Consider the following 19,987-nt stretch of genomic DNA (forward strand, 5'->3'; position numbering starts at 1 on the left):
GCCTCTGCCTTCCAAGTGCTGGGATTAAAGGCGTGCACTTAGCTTTTGCTACTGTTTTGAGACAGGATCTTACTAAACAGCACTGGTAATTGGAACCTGCTATGTAGGCCATGGTGGCCACATATCCACAGCAATGCTCCTGCCTCAGCTTCCTCGGTACCGGGATTGCAGACACAGAGCACTAGAGCAGCTTTCTTACCTTTTGGCCTGTGAAGACTTCTGTTCCCAAGTCTCACACTGCTCTCGGAGGTCTTCCTTTTCTTGAGTCAAACACTCCATGCATGACTGCAGTGCCTGCGTCTCGGCCCTCACTCGATCCAGGTCCCGCTTGTCCCTCTCCAGGAGCTGCTTCTGCCACTCAATTTCCCTGCTCTGCTGCTGAGCTGTCTGCTGCAAATTCTCCAGTTCCAGCTTCTCCTGAGTCAGACAGGAGAGACTTCAGAACCCTGAGGAGAAAGGCTGTGGGCAAAGGCACAGGCTTTCCTCAGTACCTCCAACACATCCACCTGCGTCTTCTCCAGCTCCGTCACCTTTTGGTCATGCTGTAGCTTCAGACCTTGGAGCGCACTGTTTTCAAGCTGCAGTATGTCTGCAACATTCTTTAGTTCTGAAAGAGACAAAGCAGGGTCAGTGCTAGTAAGAGAACCAGGAGACAGAACAGAACAGGACAGACTGTGACTCCTTGTTGACTGACACAGAAACACAATTATGTTGAACTGCCTAAATGTTGATTTTATTTGTAAAGGAAAAATATTTTTGAATGTAGTGTTAAAAACGCTAATTTTTAGCTGGGTGGTAGTGGTGCATACCTTTAATCCCAGCACTTGGGAGGTAGAGGCAGGTGGATGTGAGTTCGAGGGCAGCCTGGTCTATAGAATGAGTTCCACAATAGCCAGGGCTGTTACTTAGAGAAATCCTGTCTGGAACCCACTACTCCCCCGCAAACAAACAAACAAACAAACAAAAAAAAAAACCCAACCAACCAACCAAAAAACAACACTAATTTGTTAAAAACATTTAATAAAATTCTGATTCTAGGAGCATTTATATCCACATAGAATGAGCTAAGTACATTTCATATGAAAAAATATTAATTAAAATAGGAAAAACTTGAAAATACAGGTATTTGTTCTTTGGGGACAATCTGGAAAGTAAATATCAGAAGCCCAACAGTCAAATGATAAGCACTAATGAATGCAATAAAGAAATCTCTAAAAGGGCTGGTGACACGGCTCTTACCACCAAGCTGGTGGCCTGAGATCAATAGAGGGACCCACATGGCGGAAAGAACCAACGCCCCAAAAGTTGTCCTGACTTCCACACTGTTCCTCACATGCACATACACAATCAACAAAACAGTGCAATAAAATAATTCAGAAGATGACTACTACACCAGCATTTTGGGGTGTTTTATTTCAGTACACTTTGTTTGACACGGCATGGCCTCAGACCCATAGTCAATGGTAATTACCTAAAATTCCCAGGAATCCCCAGTCCTCAGGTGGAAGCCAGCTTGACTGGGCAAAGCCTCCCTTCCCTTAGCTCACGAACACGGACAGTGTGTGCACAGACTAGCCAGTGCAGCTCCCTCCTCCCAGATACTTACAGCCCGAGAGACTTCCTACTGAGACGGGACCCCAACCCCACGCTGGTGCTGCTCTGGCAGCATGAGTATAGCTCACCTGATCCCCACTGTCTGTGTGCATGTATGCCTATCTGCTTCCTCCCATCCCTCACTGCCCAGACAGGTTTCCCGCACACTGCAGGTAAACTCATTTGCTATGCAGGTCTAAGGACTGGTGTGTGGCTGTGGTGTGGCTGTGCACCTATAACTGTAGTGTTCTCTGTGTGTATGTGCGGGGTAGGGTGGGATGCAGAGTCAGGAGGATCCCTGGGACCAGGTTTAGTGAGAGTCCTTGTCTCAAGGAAAGACAGAGAGTGACCCAGATGTCCTCCTCTGGGCTGTGTACACACATAGGCATGCACACACATGTGACTACACTATACTCACATAAAATAAAACACGATGGAAACATAATAAATAAATAAATAAATAAATAAATAAATAAATAAATAAATAAATAAATAAATAAATAACTGGGCTATATTCCATAGTCACCATTCACCTACAGTTTTCATTCTATTTTTACATGTCATTAAATATTAAACATAAGCCTTTTCCTCCCAGTTTTGTAATTAGAAATCTTGCTGTGGTCCATACACATAAAGGTTGGCTCTCTCTGGATGAGTAGAAATGGACACTTGAGTTTGTTGTTTTTTGTCAGCTTAGTGGCAGCACCGGAATCTACTGAGATTTTAACTACCATCTGTGGCCCTGCAGCCCTGAGGCCTGGCAGGATTTCCAGTCCCGCCAGCACCGGCTCAACCGTGGTAGCCAAATGTAGTTTTTAACTAAGTCTCTACTGTTCTATTTACCAATAAAGACTCTGGAGTCAGATGTTGGGGTGAAAACCTGCTAGCTAAGAGAGGCTGAGAAGCAACCAACTGACTCTCCTTTTTGGCCAGAGATCCAGCAAGAAAGCCTCTCTTCAGACGTCCCAAATAAAAAATACCATGAAACTCAAGTCCCTCCCTACTCCTTCCTGTGTGTCTTTCTATCCATCTTCCTGGGTCCTCTGTACTCTCTATGGTTAATTCCTGTCAACTGATCCAAGGCTGACTTTATTAACACAGCTTTGGGTTTCATGTGTGATCAAATACCCCACAAAATTGGTTTTACAAGTCTGAATATTTGGAGTCTTAAAACTGTCTCAGTTACACTTCATCAGCTCTAAGAGTCCTTCCTTCCATCGGCATATGCTAATCTGCCACCAATATGGTTATTTTGCTTTAAATCAACCTTAACAAACTAATGTTTCTTTTATAACTTGCTCCTCTTGCTTATCAGTGAGCTTATACAATCCAGAAGATGTGACTCTGGCCAGATGTGCTTTTCTGTGGCCTGCAGTCAGATGTCCCCAGCCTCACACTTTGAGACTTGCTCTTTAAACTCACCAGTCTTATGTTTTGACAGCTGCTGTAAAACTACCTGAAGATTTTCTTCCTCTTTCTCCATCTCCTGCTTTATAAGTGCGAGCTGAGTCTTCTTTTCACTGATGTGGACATTCAGTTCTCCTTTCTGAAAACTCAGCTCTTCCAGAAGTGATTTTACTTCCTGTGTTTAAATAAAAGCCATCTCCTCTGTGAAATTAAGAATTGGCATTCCTTTCACAGGAGTCAGTTCTGTTATTATTTTATCTCATATCTAATTTGTAATTTAGTTTATAGCAATTTTTGCCTTTGGTACCAAGAACAGCACTATATTTTGCACTAATATCTACTGTGTGATAGAAAAAAGTAACATGTTCATGAAAATGTGTTTGTGCCATTACCCCAAGCAAAGGCTTCTCCCAGTCACAGGACTGTCAGGGCAGAAGGCTAGGGGCACAGACATAATCACAGTCTGAGATGCTCGGTAGACAAGCAGCTGCTATCAGATGCATGAGAAAGAAACTCCTTAAGAGCAACTGAAAAAAACCGGGAGATTGCATTTGGCTGAGCTATGAGAAACAGGCAGAATGGGATGTAGCCTGTGACTGGGATAAGGGCACTCCTGGACAGGAAAGACATGAGAAAGCCAAGAAACAAGAGAACCCAGAGTATATCCAGATGCTACCTGATTGCCTCATCACCAACACATTAACTAACAGCACTATAGAGGAGGCATTTCTATGTCCATTTGGGAAGAACCAGGGAAAAACTTCAAAATAAACTTACAGCACTGCCGAGGACTTCTAAGAAAGCCTACTGCCCAACATACCCTGATGTGACTGCACTTCTCAGCGACTTCTGTCTCGCCCAGTGTCAGGGCTTCCTGGAGGTCAGCTTTTGCCTGGACCAGGCTGTCCTGGAGTAGGAGCAGCTCTTCCCTTCTATGCCCCAACTGAGTGTCTAGGACAGCCAGCTCCTGCTGCTGGCTTGTCACCTGAAAGGGGAGAGCCGGGAAGTGTGACTCCAGGATGTACACATTCTTAATACTTTTCCATCTTTTCTACAATCAAATAAACCTTATCCAGCAACCCTCAAGAAGAAATACATCTTAAACAGTCTTTTCCGAGGGTCTAGCCATACCTGGCTTTTCAGCGTTTCCAGTTCAGTTCTCTTGGCCTGAAGGAGAGTCTCAGACTCTTTAAGGACCTGGAGGTGGTGATCCTCATTGTGCTCCGCTGTCTCAATGTCTGTCTGCAGACTCTGGAGCCTACAAAGCAGGGCAGCACTTGAGCAGCCTCGAAAGGAGCCTGATGCCCACAGCTGCTGCAGCCCCCCAGCGCAGCCCCCAGAGGCCTTTACTTACTCTTCTGTCAGTTTCTCCTTCTTCTGGCTCAGACACTGGAAATCTGCATCTTTGGCTGCTATAACTCTGTTTATTTCTTTCAAGATTTCTTCTTGTTTGATTTTGTGCTGCTCCAAGTCCTCTGCATCAGCCTGGAGCAATCTACAACGGAATATGTATGCCCCGGTCCTTCAGGCTTAGCATGCATCAACCATTACTCTGTGCACCTCAGCCCTCAGCGGCCCGGGTCCACTCACCTCAGCTGCTGCTCAGCTTTCACGAGGTTAAGCGCAGTCTCTTGGGCTCTCTTCTCTAGCGCCTCAGCATCTGACTCGGCTTGTAATAGGTTTCTTTCAGCATCAGCAAACTTTTCAACAGCATTCTTTGTCTGGAAGAGAAACGATCGTTAAAAACAATTTGGCTACAGTACTCACCACAGTTATTCACAGTATTAACTGGTACAACTCTCAGAAAACAAGATAAAAAGAGAAAAACCTGAAAACATTCCTTTGCTGTGACTCTCTAATACTTAGAAAATTGTCCAGAAGCAAATAATTACTATGTAAAAATGTAACTAGCTAAATCTCAACAAAAGATGAAGTGACAGTGTATTAAAACAGAATACTGTCTAGTCTTTAAAAGGACAGTGTAGCAGCACACAGATGTTCGAGTATGTTAGACCAGAAAAACACCGTAAATGGTATAAGCACTGTGAAAGGAACTATATAAAACCACATCTGGGTCAACAAAAAGCATTTATGAAAAGGTTGTTTAAAGATGATAAGACTGACTGGAGTTATCTTTTTATTTAAAATAATTTGATTACATCAAATCTAGCCAACTAAATGGCAATAATTTTACCAAGCTTCCAATCTTCCACATGGCTTCTTCTTACTTCAGACATTATCAGCTGAAATGGACTCTCACTTTGTGATGGTGATTTACTTATAGTTAAGGAACACAAATACCAAATTCTTTTCAAGTCTTTGGAAATACTCCTATGCTAGACTTGGCAAAAACACTTTTTAAATATCAACTTGATTTCTTGATCTGCCTAGAATAAGAGGTTTAATGGATCTAAAAGGAGATTGAGTTTGTACTTGGCTGAATAATGACTATATCCAGCGTCAAAAGTCAAAGGTGTCTGTGTGTGATGTCTGTCTGTCTATACAGGGTCCACAGCACTAGACATGGCACGGCGGCTCTTCAGAGAGCTGCCTTCTGCTGACTCTTTAGCAAAGTAATGGGCAGAGCTCAGGAAGGAAGGGGCTTTAGTCTCCCAAGAAAGGTTTAAACATATCTGGCACATTTAGCTGCTTCTTCTCCCCTCCTAATTTCCAAGCTGCTCCAGAGTCCCTGGGAGGAGAAAGCAGCTCCTCTGTGTGCGCCTCCTCCCCACTGTGTGCCTCCTCCTCCTCCTCCTCCCCACTGTGTGCCTCCTCCTCCTCACTGTGTGTGCCTCCTCCTCCCCACAGTGTGTGCCTCCTCCTCCTCCTCCTCACTGTGTGCCTCCTCCTCCCCACAGTGTGTGCCTCCTCCTCCTCCTCCTCACTGTGTGTGCCTCCTCCTCCTCCTCCCCACTGTGTGTGCCTCCTCCTCCTCCTCCTCACTGTGTGCCTCCTCCTCCTCCTCCTCACTGTGTGCCTCCTCCTCCTCCTCACTGTGTGCCTCCTCCTCCTCCTCCTCACTGTGTGCCTCCTCCTCCTCCTCACTGTGTGTGCCTCCTCCTCCTCCTCCTCACTGTGTGCCTCCTCCTCCTCCTCACTGTGTGTGCCTCCTCCTCCTCCTCACTGTGTGCCTCCTCCTCCTCCTCCTCACTGTGTGCCTCCTCCTCCTCCTCCTCCTCACTGTGTGCCTCCTCCTCCTCCTCACTGTGTGTGCCTCCTCCTCCTCCCCACTGTGTGCCTCCTCCTCCTCCTCCTCCTCCTCACTGTGTGCCTCCTCCTCCTCCTCCTCCCCACTGTGTGCCTCCTCCTCCTCCTCACTGTGTGTGCCTCCTCCTCCCCACAGTGTGTGCCTCCTCCTCCTCCTCCTCACTGTGTGCCTCCTCCTCCTCCTCACTGTGTGCCTCCTCCTCCTCCCCACTGTGTGCCTCCTCCTCCTCCTCCTCCTCACTGTGTGTGCCTCCTCCTCCTCCTCACTGTGTGCCTCCTCCTCCTCCTCCCCACTGTGTGCCTCCTCCTCCTCCTCCTCCTCCTCCTCCTCACTGTGTGCCTCCTCCTCCTCCTCCTCCCCACTGTGTGCCTCCTCCTCCTCCTCACTGTGTGCCTCCTCCTCCTCCTCCTCCCCACTGTGTGCCTCCTCCTCCTCCTCCTCACTGTGTGCCTCCTCCTCCTCCTCACTGTGTGCCTCCTCCTCCTCCTCACTGTGTGCCTCCTCCTCCTCCTCCTCACTGTGTGCCTCCTCCTCCTCCCCACTGTGTGCCTCCTCCTCCTCCTCCTCACTGTGTGCCTCCTCCTCCTCCTCACTGTGTCCCTCCTCCTCCTCCTCCTCACTGTGTGCCTCCTCCTCCTCCCCACTGTGTGCCTCCTCCTCCTCCTCCTCCTCACTGTGTGCCTCCTCCTCCTCCTCCTCCTCACTGTGTGCCTCCTCCTCCCCACAGTGTGTGCCTCCTCCTCCTCCTCCTCACTGTGTGCCTCCTCCTCCTCCTCACTGTGTGCCTCCTCCTCCTCCTCCCCACTGTGTGTGCCTCCTCCTCCTCCTCCTCACTGTGTGCCTCCTCCTCCTCCTCCCCACTGTGTGCCTCCTCCTCCTCCTCCTCACTGTGTGCCTCCTCCTCCTCCTCCTCACTGTGTGCCTCCTCCTCCTCCTCCTCACTGTGTGCCTCCTCCTCCTCCTCCTCACTGTGTGCCTCCTCCTCCTCCTCCCCACTGTGTGCCTCCTCCTCCTCCTCACTGTGTGCCTCCTCCTCCTCCTCCCCACTGTGTGCCTCCTCCTCCTCCTCACTGTGTGCCTCCTCCTCCTCCTCCCCACTGTGTGTGCCTCCTCCTCCTCCTCACTGTGTGCCTCCTCCTCCTCCTCCCCACTGTGTGTGCCTCCTCCTCCTCCCCACTGTGTGCCTCCTCCTCCTCCTCACTGTGTGCCTCCTCCTCCTCCTCCTCCCCACTGTGTGTGCCTCCTCCTCCTCCTCACTGTGTGCCTCCTCCTCCTCCTCCTCCTCCTCCCCACTGTGTGTGCCTCCTCCTCCTCCTCCCCACTGTGTGCCTCCTCCTCCTCCTCCTCCCCACTGTGTGCCCACTGCCACTGCTGAAAACTAACACAAGTGAGAGGTTTTCTCCAGGGTTGTGACGCCCACTTCTCCACACAGCGACGAATGTTCACCGCACAAGGACTACTCAGAAGAGAAGAAATGAGGGCCGGGCGGTGGTGGCGCACGCCTTTAATCCCAGCACTCTGGAGGCAGAGGCAGGCAGATCCCTGTGAGTTCCTGGCCAGTGTGGGCTACAGACTGAGTTCCAGGACAGCCAGGGCTACACAGAGAAACCCTGTCTCAAAACAAAACAAACAAACAAAGAGAAATGAAAAGAAATGAGGACTTACTTCCCTGTTCCCAGTGAAGACCATGTGAAGGAGGATTCCTGGAAGGGGCTATGTCAGCAAAGGCTGATGGACCTCAGCGATGTAAAGAGTCCGGAAACTCATTACAGTTTACACTGTGTTAGCATCAGCCTCCTAAATTAGAGACATGCTTTGCCCACCTCTGTGTAGGACCCAACACCCTGTGTGTGGACTAGAAGATACAGCCTGATCTAACATCCTGAAAAACAGGTTAAAAACCAAAACCAAACAAAAAAACCTTTGGGTTGTATTGCAACAACAGTCCACAGAATTTGTTTTTAATAGGTGAAACCATTCATTCAGTTCCCAAGTAGTAGGTTTCTATTAACTTAATAGATTCAAGTTGAACTAGCAAAGTGAAAATAGTTTCTGAGGTGTTTCATGTGCCGGGGGCTTTTTCCTCTCTAGAGTCTCATTTTATTAAAGAACTCTTGGGAAGGCAGAGCTTCAGCTGCGAGACTCTGGGCAGTTATGAGCCCTTCTGAGCTGCATGTGCAAACCGAGTTTAGTCACCTCGCAGGGCTGCTGGGGATGCTGAGTGGAACGGCACTTGTAAATAGCCACCACACAGGCTCGGGAAATCACTTTCCCTCTCTGGCTTTCTTCTGCGTGGCCTAAAAAATGTTATTATCACTCACTCAGTAGTCCACAGGGGTAAGTTACCAGCAAAGAACATCTCAGAATCTTTCTTGCTTTTTTTAATTTCAACTTGGCTGTACTTAAATGAATGGGAATCTCTATGACCCAGGAACTGAAAACATCATTACTTCTGTTATCAACGTGAAGAAAAGTACGACTTCTCTAAGAATCTGACTGGTCATTTAAAAAGACACAGGCTGAAGAGTCCAAATTAAACACAAGCAACAACCCCCAACATGCACACTCAGATGGGGAAGAGAGACAGCGGCTATCTGAGCAGCTTTGGGAATTTAGAGCATGCTATTGACTCCCTACTGAACAGCAGGTATGAAGTCTGAGGACGCAAACGCCCAGCCCCTGACTGGCAGGGTCCAGACTTGGACAGTGTGTCCCTGCAGTCTTAGCTGGCGGCAGTCGTTTCGTGTCACCACAGGAGCCCCAGCCTGAACCACAGCGGACTCACCTTCTCCTTAGTGCAGGAGAGCTCGTGCTCAGCCTCTGCCAGAAGTCGGTCAGCTTCCCTGAGTTCCGAGCGCCGCTTCAGAAGAGTCTTCTCTATGCACGCAACTTCATCAACAATATCCTCATGGCGTTTGAGAGACTTTTCTATTTCTAGTTCAGTCATAAGATTCTCAACATTTCCATCAATGAAGTCCCTAAAAAATGACATAAATATTGAGAGATTTGAAACAGACCATATGTATAATCATAGAATGTGAATTCACTAACTTTCTAAGAGAGGTAGCTACAATTGGTTATGTTCTACTCGAGTTCAAAATGTACTCTTATTATAAACACGGATATTCCTGGCAGTAAATGCACACTATGTAAAATGCCTGATGGATTTGTGCTGTCAACATCTGGCCAAGACAGCGCTGCCACATTATTTTTCTGAAAAACAGAAATAGAGGAAATGACTCCATGATAATATCCAGTTCCTCTGACAGTCTTCAAGGACAGTCCTCAGGTCAGTCAGCCCAAACACTGCATGGCTGTGTGACTTACTCTTTATGTCAGAGTAAAGCAGTCATAAAAGATTTGACCAAAAAAAAAAAAAGGACACAAAAGTCAGTAACTCAAGGCTAACATGACAAAATTAAATGAAAATGGACTGCTTCACAGAAAAACATGAAAACAAGCCCAGCACACTGATGCTTTTCTTCTTTCTTTACTCAAAGGTATACAGAGAACTTTTTGCCTTTTTTTTTTAATTTTCTTACAATTTTATTTGGTATTTAATCATATTTTATATTGGTGAACTTTTGCCTTTTTAAAACTCTGATTTGTGTCTCAGGTCTGACAAATCTCCTGGAATGATCCTTCATCACTCTAAGAGTGGCAGAAGTGGCACCCTACTGCCCTGCCCGCTGTCCTCTTAACACGCATTTGTCACTGAGAAGTAGCTATAGCCCCACCCCGTTCTTCTCTGCATGGCTCTCGCTTTCCTCAGCACTGTAATCCCTCAGCTGTCCACTCCTTGATGGCAGTGATCTGCATGCCTCACTCCGCATGCCTCACAGGCCTCCCTACCACCCTGAGCCTTGGCTAGTCTGGATTAAATGACACCAACTAGGGAGCTGCCATAATCCATGGACCAGCACAGAAGATGTTTTAGATGACTGACCAGACAACAGAGGCTATGTGAACTGACTCTATGCTAGGTGCTGGCACCCACAGACGGAGACCCTGCTGACTCTGGCTGCTCACAGCACTGCATGTGCAGGGCTATGTCAAGGGTTGCTAGCCCTAAATTTTACAGGCTACCTGAAAAGAAGAAAAAAGAAAGGCTTTATGTAAAAGGGATTCCCTGACCTTGCTTTAATTTGTTTTTTAGATTTTATGTGTATGAATGTTCTGCTTGCGTGTATGTATGTGCACCACTGCATGCCTGGTGTCCACAGAGGTCACAAGAGGGTGTCAGATCCCCTGAAACTGGAGTTACGGATGTTTGTGAGCACTATGGGGGTGCTGGGAATGAAGCCTGCATCCTCTCCAGAAAGCAACCAGTGCTTTCAAGTGTTGAGCCCTCTCCCCAGTCTCTCCAGCCCAGCTCTGTTTTGAAAGGCAGGACAGAGAGACAGGGCCTGGGGAAGGCATTTCAGGAAGAGGACAGAAGATGTGGAGGTGTGGAGGTGGGGGAAAGTGGTGCCGGGGAGGCCGTAGAAGTGGGTCAGGTCAAGCACTGTGTGAGGCTAAAGGACGACAGAGAGGCAGGGTTCCGACTGTCTGTGTACTGAGATGAGGCTGAGTCCAGTGTTTCCTGACACACTGGAGAGAAAGATTCTACACATGATGGCAAGCGTGGAACCTTCTCTAGTGGTCTAGAATTCCACTAATTAAAGGGAATGATGGGGTTGGGGATTTAGCTCAATGGTAGAGCGCTTGCCTAGCAAGTGCAAGGCCCTGGGTTCAGTCCTCAGCTCCGACAAAAAAAAAAAAAAAAAAGGTCACGCAGTGAAAATAACAGAAAATGGTCAGAAGGACAAGGAAACCAAACAGATGCCATGGGGAAAGAAGGTTTAAACACCCAATTGTATGTTTTGCTGTGGTAGCTGGGATGGAGAATGGTCATGCCGTTCACCAAAGACAACTACAAAAAGAGCCGATTTGTATTATTTACCAGGAGATCTTAGATATTTGCTGTCCTAAATGGTATTCACCATGTGGGCATTAAACTAACTGCAATTAAATTGTTTCTCAGTTCCTACTGCCACATCTAGAGATCTCCACCCACTCCGAAGCAGTGCTGACGGAGGGTGCCCTTCAGAACTGATATTGTACGTACCCTCTGAATTATAAAAATAGAATGGCAAATGCTTACTGTCGTTGTTGATGTTTCTGGATGGTTCTGTGCAATTCTTCTACTTCCTGTTCTAATTCCTTCTTCTCTTGCAAAAGGTCATCAATATTGCGATGCAGCTCTTCTACTTCTTTCTCAGAATGCTGCTTGGATGTTTTCAGCCACTGCTCTTCCCGCCGTTTTGATTTTAGCTGCTGCACTATGTCTTCCAGTCTAGACACTTCATTCTCCTGACCACAGAAAGTGAATGCATTACTATGACGTCAGAGGGCATCTCTTCCCTTTTGCTGTCAAAACTGAAATCAATTGGATCAAGTGGTCTAAAAAATAGTGGGACATTCTAAGACTTCAGTATGGAGAGGAAAATCGAAGCCAGTGTTTTCACATGGCATAGATGAAACAGACAGACTTCACAAGACCTTTCCACCAGTCTGACGATGCATTAGATTCTCTGTCTCTGGAGCTCCAGATCCAGCAGAACAAACACACTGAAGTCTCTCTTCACTCTCCACACATGGGAGAATTGTTGGAATAGGTTCCTAGAAGAAGACATGTTTTGCCTACATTTTGTAGAATGAATAAGGTAAACTGAATCTCAAGAAATAAAAAGCTAGCCAGGCAGTGGTGGTGCATGCCTTTAATCCCAGCACTTGGGAGGCAGAGGCAGGCGGATTTCCGAGTTGGAGGCCAACCTGGTCTACAGAGCAAGCTCCAAGACAGCCAGGGATACACAGAGAAACCATGTCTCGAAAAACTTAAAAAAAAAAAAGAAAGAAAGCAGCAGTAGCTAGCTGCTGCTAAAGTGTCTGGGGTGTGAAAGCACACTGGCGCAGCTGTCTGAGTCCTGTATTCTTGAAGGGCTGCAGCAGGCCCAAGCACAGCAAGCATGGCACTAACAGGTTTGCCCTTCACCTTTCTCTTTCTCTCTTGCTAAAAACCATCAGATTACATTCCTAAAGCAAGCCACCAAGGCCTGTTCCCTTATTTGGCCACTTCCTCCCCCTGAGGCTAACAAGGTTCAGCTATCAAAGTATTTTAGTCCAGCAATCAGAAGCCCCCTTTTGGCTCACCTAATTAACATGCTCAATCAAAATTAAACATCTCATCCTAACATGGGGGTTTCCCCTTGTCCCTTAATAAACTGTCTCCTCTCTATCTAGAAGCAGCCCTTTGTTCCTCCTGGGCAAATATTCCGCGCCACCACCACCCCCCTTCTCTTTTTCCTTGTCCTCTGCCTCCTGTCTTTGTCTGGGGCAAATAGATCTCTTTTGTGCTGAGAACTAGGTCTCAGTGTGTCCTGTGCCAATTCAGTCCTTTCACTTCTGGAGAGTAGACGCAGCAATCCAAGCAGTCTCAGCAAATGCTTAACAGACAGATGGTTACAAGCTGAATGTACATCAGAGCCACAGAAAATGTGGGTAATTACTGTAGTAGCCACACAAATGCATGTGGGCCCTGTGGACCAAGTGTGACCTACTAGAAGGGAACACCAGGTATTTTCTCTTCTATCCCCTCAGTGGGCTGAGAAGGGAGCAAAGAACAAAAGCTCCAAGTGCTCTGAGCTCAGAAGAGGACTTGGAATGCAGTTTTATTATGTCAGAACCCAGAAGTTAGAAAGCAATCAGATCAGGAAGTAATCCCTCCTTAGAATCTAGCCTAAGAAAAGAATAAAAATCACACTTAAGAATCCACAGTCACCTATTACATCTACAAATAAAGAAAGATTATACAGATGTTAACATGCTGTTTAAAAATATTTGTAGGGACTGTTATATAACAGTTTCCTCCTATATTGAAACATTCCATACTGCAGGGAAGCTTCTTAAGCAAGAAGGTCAACAACTCAAAATAGCTCCAGGAAGTCCCTGAAACTGACTATATTTACTAAGCCCCTCCCTGCCAGAGTAAGCAGAGCTAAGTTGCGAAGACTGAGATGCCTGTAAGTGGTTTAGAGCAACTCAGTCACTTGGACAGGACACTCTCCAACCTGTGAGCTGTCAGTGTATACAGTGTGCTCCAGGTGCCCAGCTTTTGTGAGCCAGGGTGGGCCTTGGTGATGCAACTGTCTGTGATTTCTGTTCCTGTAAGTAACCCCTTACCCACATTCCTGTAAGTGACCCCAATAAACACTCATTGGTTCACCAAGCTGGACTTTGGTGGGATCTGTACTTTGTTGTGGGTTCCCTATCCCAGGTGAGGAGATACGTGTTGTGTCTCCCCAGGAAAAGTTTTTCATACAACAGTTCTTTCAGAGGACTTAGGTCCCTTTCCCAGAACCCACACCAGCTTCTCACAACTATCTCTAACTCCAGCTCCAGGAGAGTTGATACCATTTCTGCCTCTGAGGGCATCACATTCATATGTATACTCTCCCAACACACATATACATGTAATTAAAACCAATAAAACCTTAAATTGTAAACTACTAGGTATTATTTCTAACATTAAATGGGAAAATGGAATTCAAATGTGCATACAACAGTAACCATGGAAATAATGTATAATCATCAGTTAACCCAGAGGTAATTCCAACCCATACCTGCTGTATGCTCTTTATACATGTCAGCATATACAGGCACACATGTACATGTGAAGCATACTCACATGTGCATAAGCTATAGGTACCAGTATGTGATAGCATTACATAAACACTCCTACACAGTTAACAAGAGAAAATCATAGGAAAATTGTTGGTTTTTAGACTGAAAGCATTTTAGAAAACAGCTAGCTGTGCCAGGATTTGGGCTTGAGAATTTACTATCCTGTTCAAAATCATATTTTAATAGGAGAATGTTTGGTTCGTAAACATCAATCCTATAATCTCACTCCTGAGGTAGGCCCACATTTCTGTGAACTCATCACATGTGCGTCTGACTCAGGCACTGGGAAGTGGTGTGGACAGACTTGTGTTTCCCACTTACTAGGTTATGATACAATGACAGAGCTGTGTTTCCCACTTACTAGGCTATGGTACAATGGGGATAGAGTTATGTTTCCCACTTACTAGGCTATGGTACAATGGGGATAGAGTTATGTTTCCCACTTACTAGGTTATGGTACAATGGGAGAGAGCTGTGTTTCCCACTTACTAGGTTATGATACAATGACAGAGCTGTGTTTCCCACTTACTAGGTTATGGTGCTCTGGGACGTTGCAATGCTGCACACCCAAAGGGACAAGGGGAACAGCAAAGTTGGTGGGAGGAGGTCCATATATGATGGGGGCCCCAGCAGGAGGTGGGCCATAAACCACAGCGCCAGGGGTCAGAGGTTGACTGTTGTTGGGTAAAGGAGGCGATGGTGCATACAAGGCCATTCCCTGGGGTACCGGAGACCCATCAGGAAGCACAGTATACATTATGTACCCAGGAGGAGGCACAAATGAGGGGTCCTCCTGGTCATCCAGTCCACTCTCTTCTTGGCTATCTCCTCCACTGTCCGCATCTTCTGTGAAACAAACAGGAGAGTGTACTAGGTAAGTACATTTACGAAGAAACAATACCACTTCAATGGAAACAATGGAGACGTAGAACAAAACTCTAAGAATGGTCAACTGTAGTTGTGAGAAACAGATCAATACACAGTGTTTTCAGCAGCCAGCATTTCACGCCTCTTCATCCATTAATTAATAATGTACTCAACAATCATTTGAATATATGCTTCATCCTACAGAAAATATGTAGAAGTGTTATGAGATCAGGTAGAACTCCAACTGATTCTGCCATGACATGCAGCACTCTAGTATGGAGGTTTATCTCCCCTTAAGGCAGGAGCTGGGCTGGAGGACCTGACATTAAATAAAGCAAACACACAGCAGCACTCATCCAATACAGAGTTTCTGTTGGTTTGCTTTTGTGTTGCTAGGGGTGGAACTAACAATGAGCCACATCCCCATCCCAACAAATACTTTCTTAATTGGCAAATCATCAAAATGGAGCATTACTATGTCACAGATCAACAGTCTCAGAGCAGTAAAATGATTTGACTATGACCACATAAGTCTCATTCTTTGAACAGAGCTTTGGAAGAGTAACCTCTGACAATCTTAGTAGAGCTACTACATAAAGCCATGATATTAAAAAAAAAAAGGTCCAATGCCCCATGATCCCGAGCACCAGCCACAGAGCTGTCCAGTGGGAGAGTGGAGGAAGGCACCACACGGGGAGCACAGTCTTACTAAACCCCGACTATGAATCGGTTTGGGGAAGGAAAGAGGAAGACAGCATTACAGAAAAATTGCCTTAAAACATGGAGGTGTAGAGGTTGAGGATGTAGCTCGGTGGCCAAGTGTTCGACCCACAGCACTGAAAACAAACAACAAAGGCAAAGGGGCTTGAGGAACTTGGCATGCTACAATATCTTTTGAGCAGTGGTCCTCAGCCTTCCTAACGCTGCGCCCTTTAACACAGTTCCTTACGTTGTGGTGACCCCCAACTGTAAAATTATTTCATTATAGTTTGTAACTGTAATTTTGCTACTGTTATGAATCACAATGTAATTAATTATCTGATATGCATGATAAGCAGCCCTGTGAAAGAGTTGTTCAACCCCCAAAGGGTCGCAGTCCACAGGCTGAGAACCACTGCTTTAGACAGATAATGAAGGGACACTAACCAGCCCACTGGAGCATGTGGCTCCGGCAGGCCTTACCCTTCTCCCATTCCCTCTGCCTTGCTAAAATCCTTTAGATTACAGTCCTAAAGCTAGCCACCAAGGTCTATTTGGTCAATGTGGCCACTTCCTCCTCCTGAGGCTGACTACCAAGGTCCAGCAATCAAAAGCTCCCTTTGATTCACCTAATTAAATTAAAATTAAACACCTCATCCTAACATGGGGTTTCCCCTTTGCCTTTATGAACCCTATTTGCCTAAGGGCCATGCCTGTTCCTCTCTATCTATCCAGAGACCGTGCTTTGTCCCTCTGGACAGATGCCCCTCCCCATTTCCCCCCCCCCCATCGTCCTTGATCTCCTCTATCACTGCATCCCAGCCCATCCTAACACAGACCTCTCCTTCTCCCTTAAAGAATGACACCTGCAACATCTTTTGCTGCTGTTTTTCTGCCAGAGTCAGAAAGTAGCCGCTTTAACTTTTCTTCCCAGCTTAATAAAGGATTCTCTGTGAAAACAGGTCTTTGGGTGTGGTTTGTGCCTAATCTGGGGTCTGGAAGGAACCCCCTGCTGTGTGGGAGTCCCCTTCAGATAATCTATGGGAAGATAGGTTATTGGCCAACACAGGATTACACAGGACCTCAGAGTAAGCTAAGGACTTTGGAATGCATCTGTAGATTTCAAGGAAACAATAAAAGGTTATTAAATAGGTAAGAGAAATGCAACTTCCCTTATGTGATGTGACCTACCTCTAGTTGAAAATGACTTATGCAACCTATTTCTGATGGGTGAATAGACCCAGTATCCTGAAGCAGGCAGAGGTCCACGGTTGTCCTTCTCTTCTTGCTGTCCAGGCTGTGGTTTTCTAAGAGGAGTAGAAGCTGTATACTTTAGACCTAAACCGGAGTCCTTGGTGGCCTGAGAACTATGGCTGGAAACCTAAAAACAGTGACAGGAGAGCACATTGCCTATTATCAATGGAAAGGCTGACCTGTAGATATATCAAAGTATATAGCTAAGTTGAGATACACACAAACTAAGAAAGGATTTGTTATTTCCTTATTATGATTCTTATTGTTCACAGAAATAAGAAATGATTACACAGTTATAAACTATGGCCCATATATATGGCTCAGCTTATTAACATTTCTTTAGCAGAGCAGTGTCAGGAAGGCTGGGCAGAGAGGAGTATATTTGCATTGGCTAGAGTTATGTCAAACTTCTCTGTGAAAAGGGAAGGGATCTCTTCAGGAAGTTATGTAATAGCATCTGAAGGGTCCAGGAATATAGAAATATAAAATTGTAAACCTAAAAAATTAAAATAAAAGCTGATAGTCATCAGCTCTAAAGATTAACTTCTAACAATGGCTCTCTGCTTACAGCCAGCTTCTCTATCAACAGCCAGGGGTTAACTTTTAGCCCCCTTGCCCCTGACAGCCAACAACTGCCCGGACCAAAGTTAACTTTAATAGTTAGTTGTTTCTACATGACTCCTAGCATGCACCCCGTGCCTGATGCTTACTTCTGCTATAAAAAGGGGCTTGAAATCCACCCCCTTCGCCACAGCTTCAGAATCCCGCGCCCTGGCTGTGATCTCAGCTAACTGACAAGCTTTTGTGCCCTGTGGTAATTTTTTCTTTTTTTTCTAGAATAAAATCTGCTTCTGGTTTAACAGACTTTGGTGGTCTGTCCTCCATTATTACATGATCCCAGACCCTGTATTTGGTGCTAAAACCTGGGACCTCTCGCAATACTGGTTCTGGGGGGCACCTCAGTCTCTGGCAACTTTATCCTACTGGTTTTGGCCAACTCTAAGTTTTTTGTCTGGTTTCTGTATCTGTTGTCTAGATAAAACCGAAGCTCAATTAGAGTGGGTTGACCCACCTGAGCTGGCAGGGATGAAGGACACCTCAACCCCTCTTCTGGCCACTGGTTGCTTCTCTGCCGCCCTTCAGGCCTGGACTGGGAGCCCCAGGTCCCTGCACGCAGTGTTCTTCCTTCTTTATGTCTTGTCTACTCTGTTTGCCATGTTCCCTGTCACCAGTCTCTTTGTGGTGATTGTTAGTAAATTAACCTTTACCCTGGGCCAAGGTTCCTCTACGCCTCAGGCCCCTTTCAGGTCTTGTTCTCTCATTTCCAGGATTTCAAGAACATAACAGTAGTTTTTGCCAGCCTTCCCTGTCTTTCTCCACTTCAGGAGTCCAGGCTCCCCAAGGCAGTTGAGCTGGCTCCAGTCTGTGCAAGCAGCCTGCAGCCAGGAAGAGGACCCTCCATTTCTCTCCCGACCCCAGATGCTGCAGCCTCCTGCCTGAATACCAATGAGGAGCCCAGCAGGGGAGGGCAAAGGAGATTATGAGGCCAGGTGCCTTCTCCTGGACAATAAATGTTTTAAATCTCACAGAAATGGCACATGCTCCAAAGCTGCACAGGAAAGACCAGGGCCGAACAGCAGCAGGAACATCCCCATCAGGAAAGCACAGATGGCATGCTGCCCGCCTCCCTAAAATCCAGCTAAATAAAGTAAGAAAAGTTTTATCTGGTTTGAATGCATAAAGGTGGCCACTAAATGCTTATTCTAAATGTATGAGTCAACTATGTTCAATGTATACTGGCTGCAGCCCTTATTTACTGCCCAAACTTAAAATTTACCTCTGGATTTTCTGGTCATCGGGTCTGATATAATAAGGATAAATAATAATATTTTAAAATTATACTGTAAGCTCTTACCTCAGGACTAATAAATTGCTCATGAGATATGAGCTAAATCTATATAATTTATAACAAAATTTGGCTTTAAGCTTATAACAAAAGGCTTATAATTAAAAGTCTATACATGGACACACACGGACACACACACACACACACACACACACACACACACACACGTGTGTGTGTGTGTGTGTGTGTGTGTGTGTGTATATATATATATATATATATATATATATATATGGTTTGGCCCATATGTATACATAGTCAACTCCTGTTTAAGATGCATATATATGCATGCACATACACAACTTAAACTTAACTCTCTCTCTCTCTATATATATATCTATATATAAATGAGCTGGACTTAATTATGCATATATATGCTTATAACTTAGATTCAACTATTATAGAAAACAAAACAAAAAAACCTACTCCTAGTTTCAGATGCTTTATGTTGGTACAGTGTTGATGCAAATTTAGAGTTCTTTTGTTATGGCATATGTATGTTTAAAATATTGTAGCCACACAATATATTCTAGACTACTGAGGGGAACCACAAGAAAGACTCTGATAAATGTTTTTTATGTTTGGAAAATAAGAAAGAAGGCAGGAGATTGGAAAAATAAAGAGAAAGAAAAGGAAAGAGGAATTAGTCTGAAGCAAAAATGTCTTAGGAATCAAAGGAACAGACTGAAGGTATATAGAAGGTTGTAGAAGGCCAGAGGGGATGTGAACTATGTTGGTTATGGTTTCTTATACCTGCAAATACTGAATTTAAAATTTGAGCATATTAGGTTAATTATGGTTGGTTTTCATTTTAAAAATAGCTGATGATTCTTCAGTGCAAAATGTTTATTAAAAAAAGACATATACATATATATATGAACACATATATGGCTTGGATTTAACTCTATATATGTGAATGTAAGCTAGCTTTAACTCTGTATGTGTATGTAACTTGGATCCAACTGTGCAAATGTGTGCATGTAATTACTGTTTAGAAAAACATGTTTTAAACAGCAACCATATGGCTTTCCTCCATCTTGGCTGGTGACCCCATCATGATATAGACAGCCCCCTGGTTGACAGGCAAGTTTTACTAAGGTTATAACCTTATATAGATTTTATACATAGTAAAAGAGCTATTCAGGTTAACAAAAGCTAACTTAGAGATTTACACCTAAGTCTTTGCCAAATGTTCAATCGCAAGCTTCTAGAGAATTTAAACAGATAGCTACATATGTTTGATAAGATATTTAATAAGATATTAAAGCTAACCTCAATGCTTTTATACACAAGAATGTACCTTGCTCTGGCAACTAAACTTTGCAATTTAAGAG

At 45.3% G+C, this 19,987-nt stretch overlaps 1 protein-coding gene across 17 annotated transcripts in view; it reads right to left on the reverse strand.

Moving 5' to 3' along the window:
* Cntrl (centriolin) overlaps window positions 1-19,987 on the reverse strand; it is an 89,011-nt gene that overhangs the window by 15,792 nt on the left and 53,232 nt on the right. For 12 of the 17 annotated variants that reach the window (XR_013050390.1, XR_013050389.1, XM_076568802.1 and 9 more), the window contains 11 exons: window positions 16,688-16,877; window positions 14,460-14,776; window positions 11,352-11,560; window positions 8,994-9,186; window positions 4,591-4,721; window positions 4,355-4,495; window positions 4,132-4,258; window positions 3,821-3,985; window positions 3,016-3,175; window positions 492-607; window positions 200-417 (listed from right to left, as the gene is read on the reverse strand). Coding sequence is in view for 14 of the 17 variants with exons in the window: in XM_076568802.1 (XP_076424917.1) it covers window positions 200-417; window positions 492-607; window positions 3,016-3,175; window positions 3,821-3,985; window positions 4,132-4,258; window positions 4,355-4,495; window positions 4,591-4,721; window positions 8,994-9,186; window positions 11,352-11,560; window positions 14,460-14,776; window positions 16,688-16,877 (1,967 nt within the window). In the remaining 3 variants the exon portion in view is untranslated. Of the gene's footprint in view, window positions 1-199; window positions 418-491; window positions 608-3,015; window positions 3,176-3,820; window positions 3,986-4,131; window positions 4,259-4,354; window positions 4,496-4,590; window positions 4,722-8,993; window positions 9,187-11,351; window positions 11,561-14,459; window positions 14,777-16,687; window positions 16,878-19,987 lie in introns of those variants that run through there. The other 5 variants (XR_013050391.1, XM_076568804.1, XM_076568801.1 and 2 more) reach the window with 2 other exon arrangements.

This window comes from Peromyscus maniculatus, chromosome 4, assembly GCF_049852395.1.
Source record: "Peromyscus maniculatus bairdii isolate BWxNUB_F1_BW_parent chromosome 4, HU_Pman_BW_mat_3.1, whole genome shotgun sequence".
NCBI classification, from domain to species: Eukaryota; Metazoa; Chordata; class Mammalia; order Rodentia; family Cricetidae; genus Peromyscus; species Peromyscus maniculatus.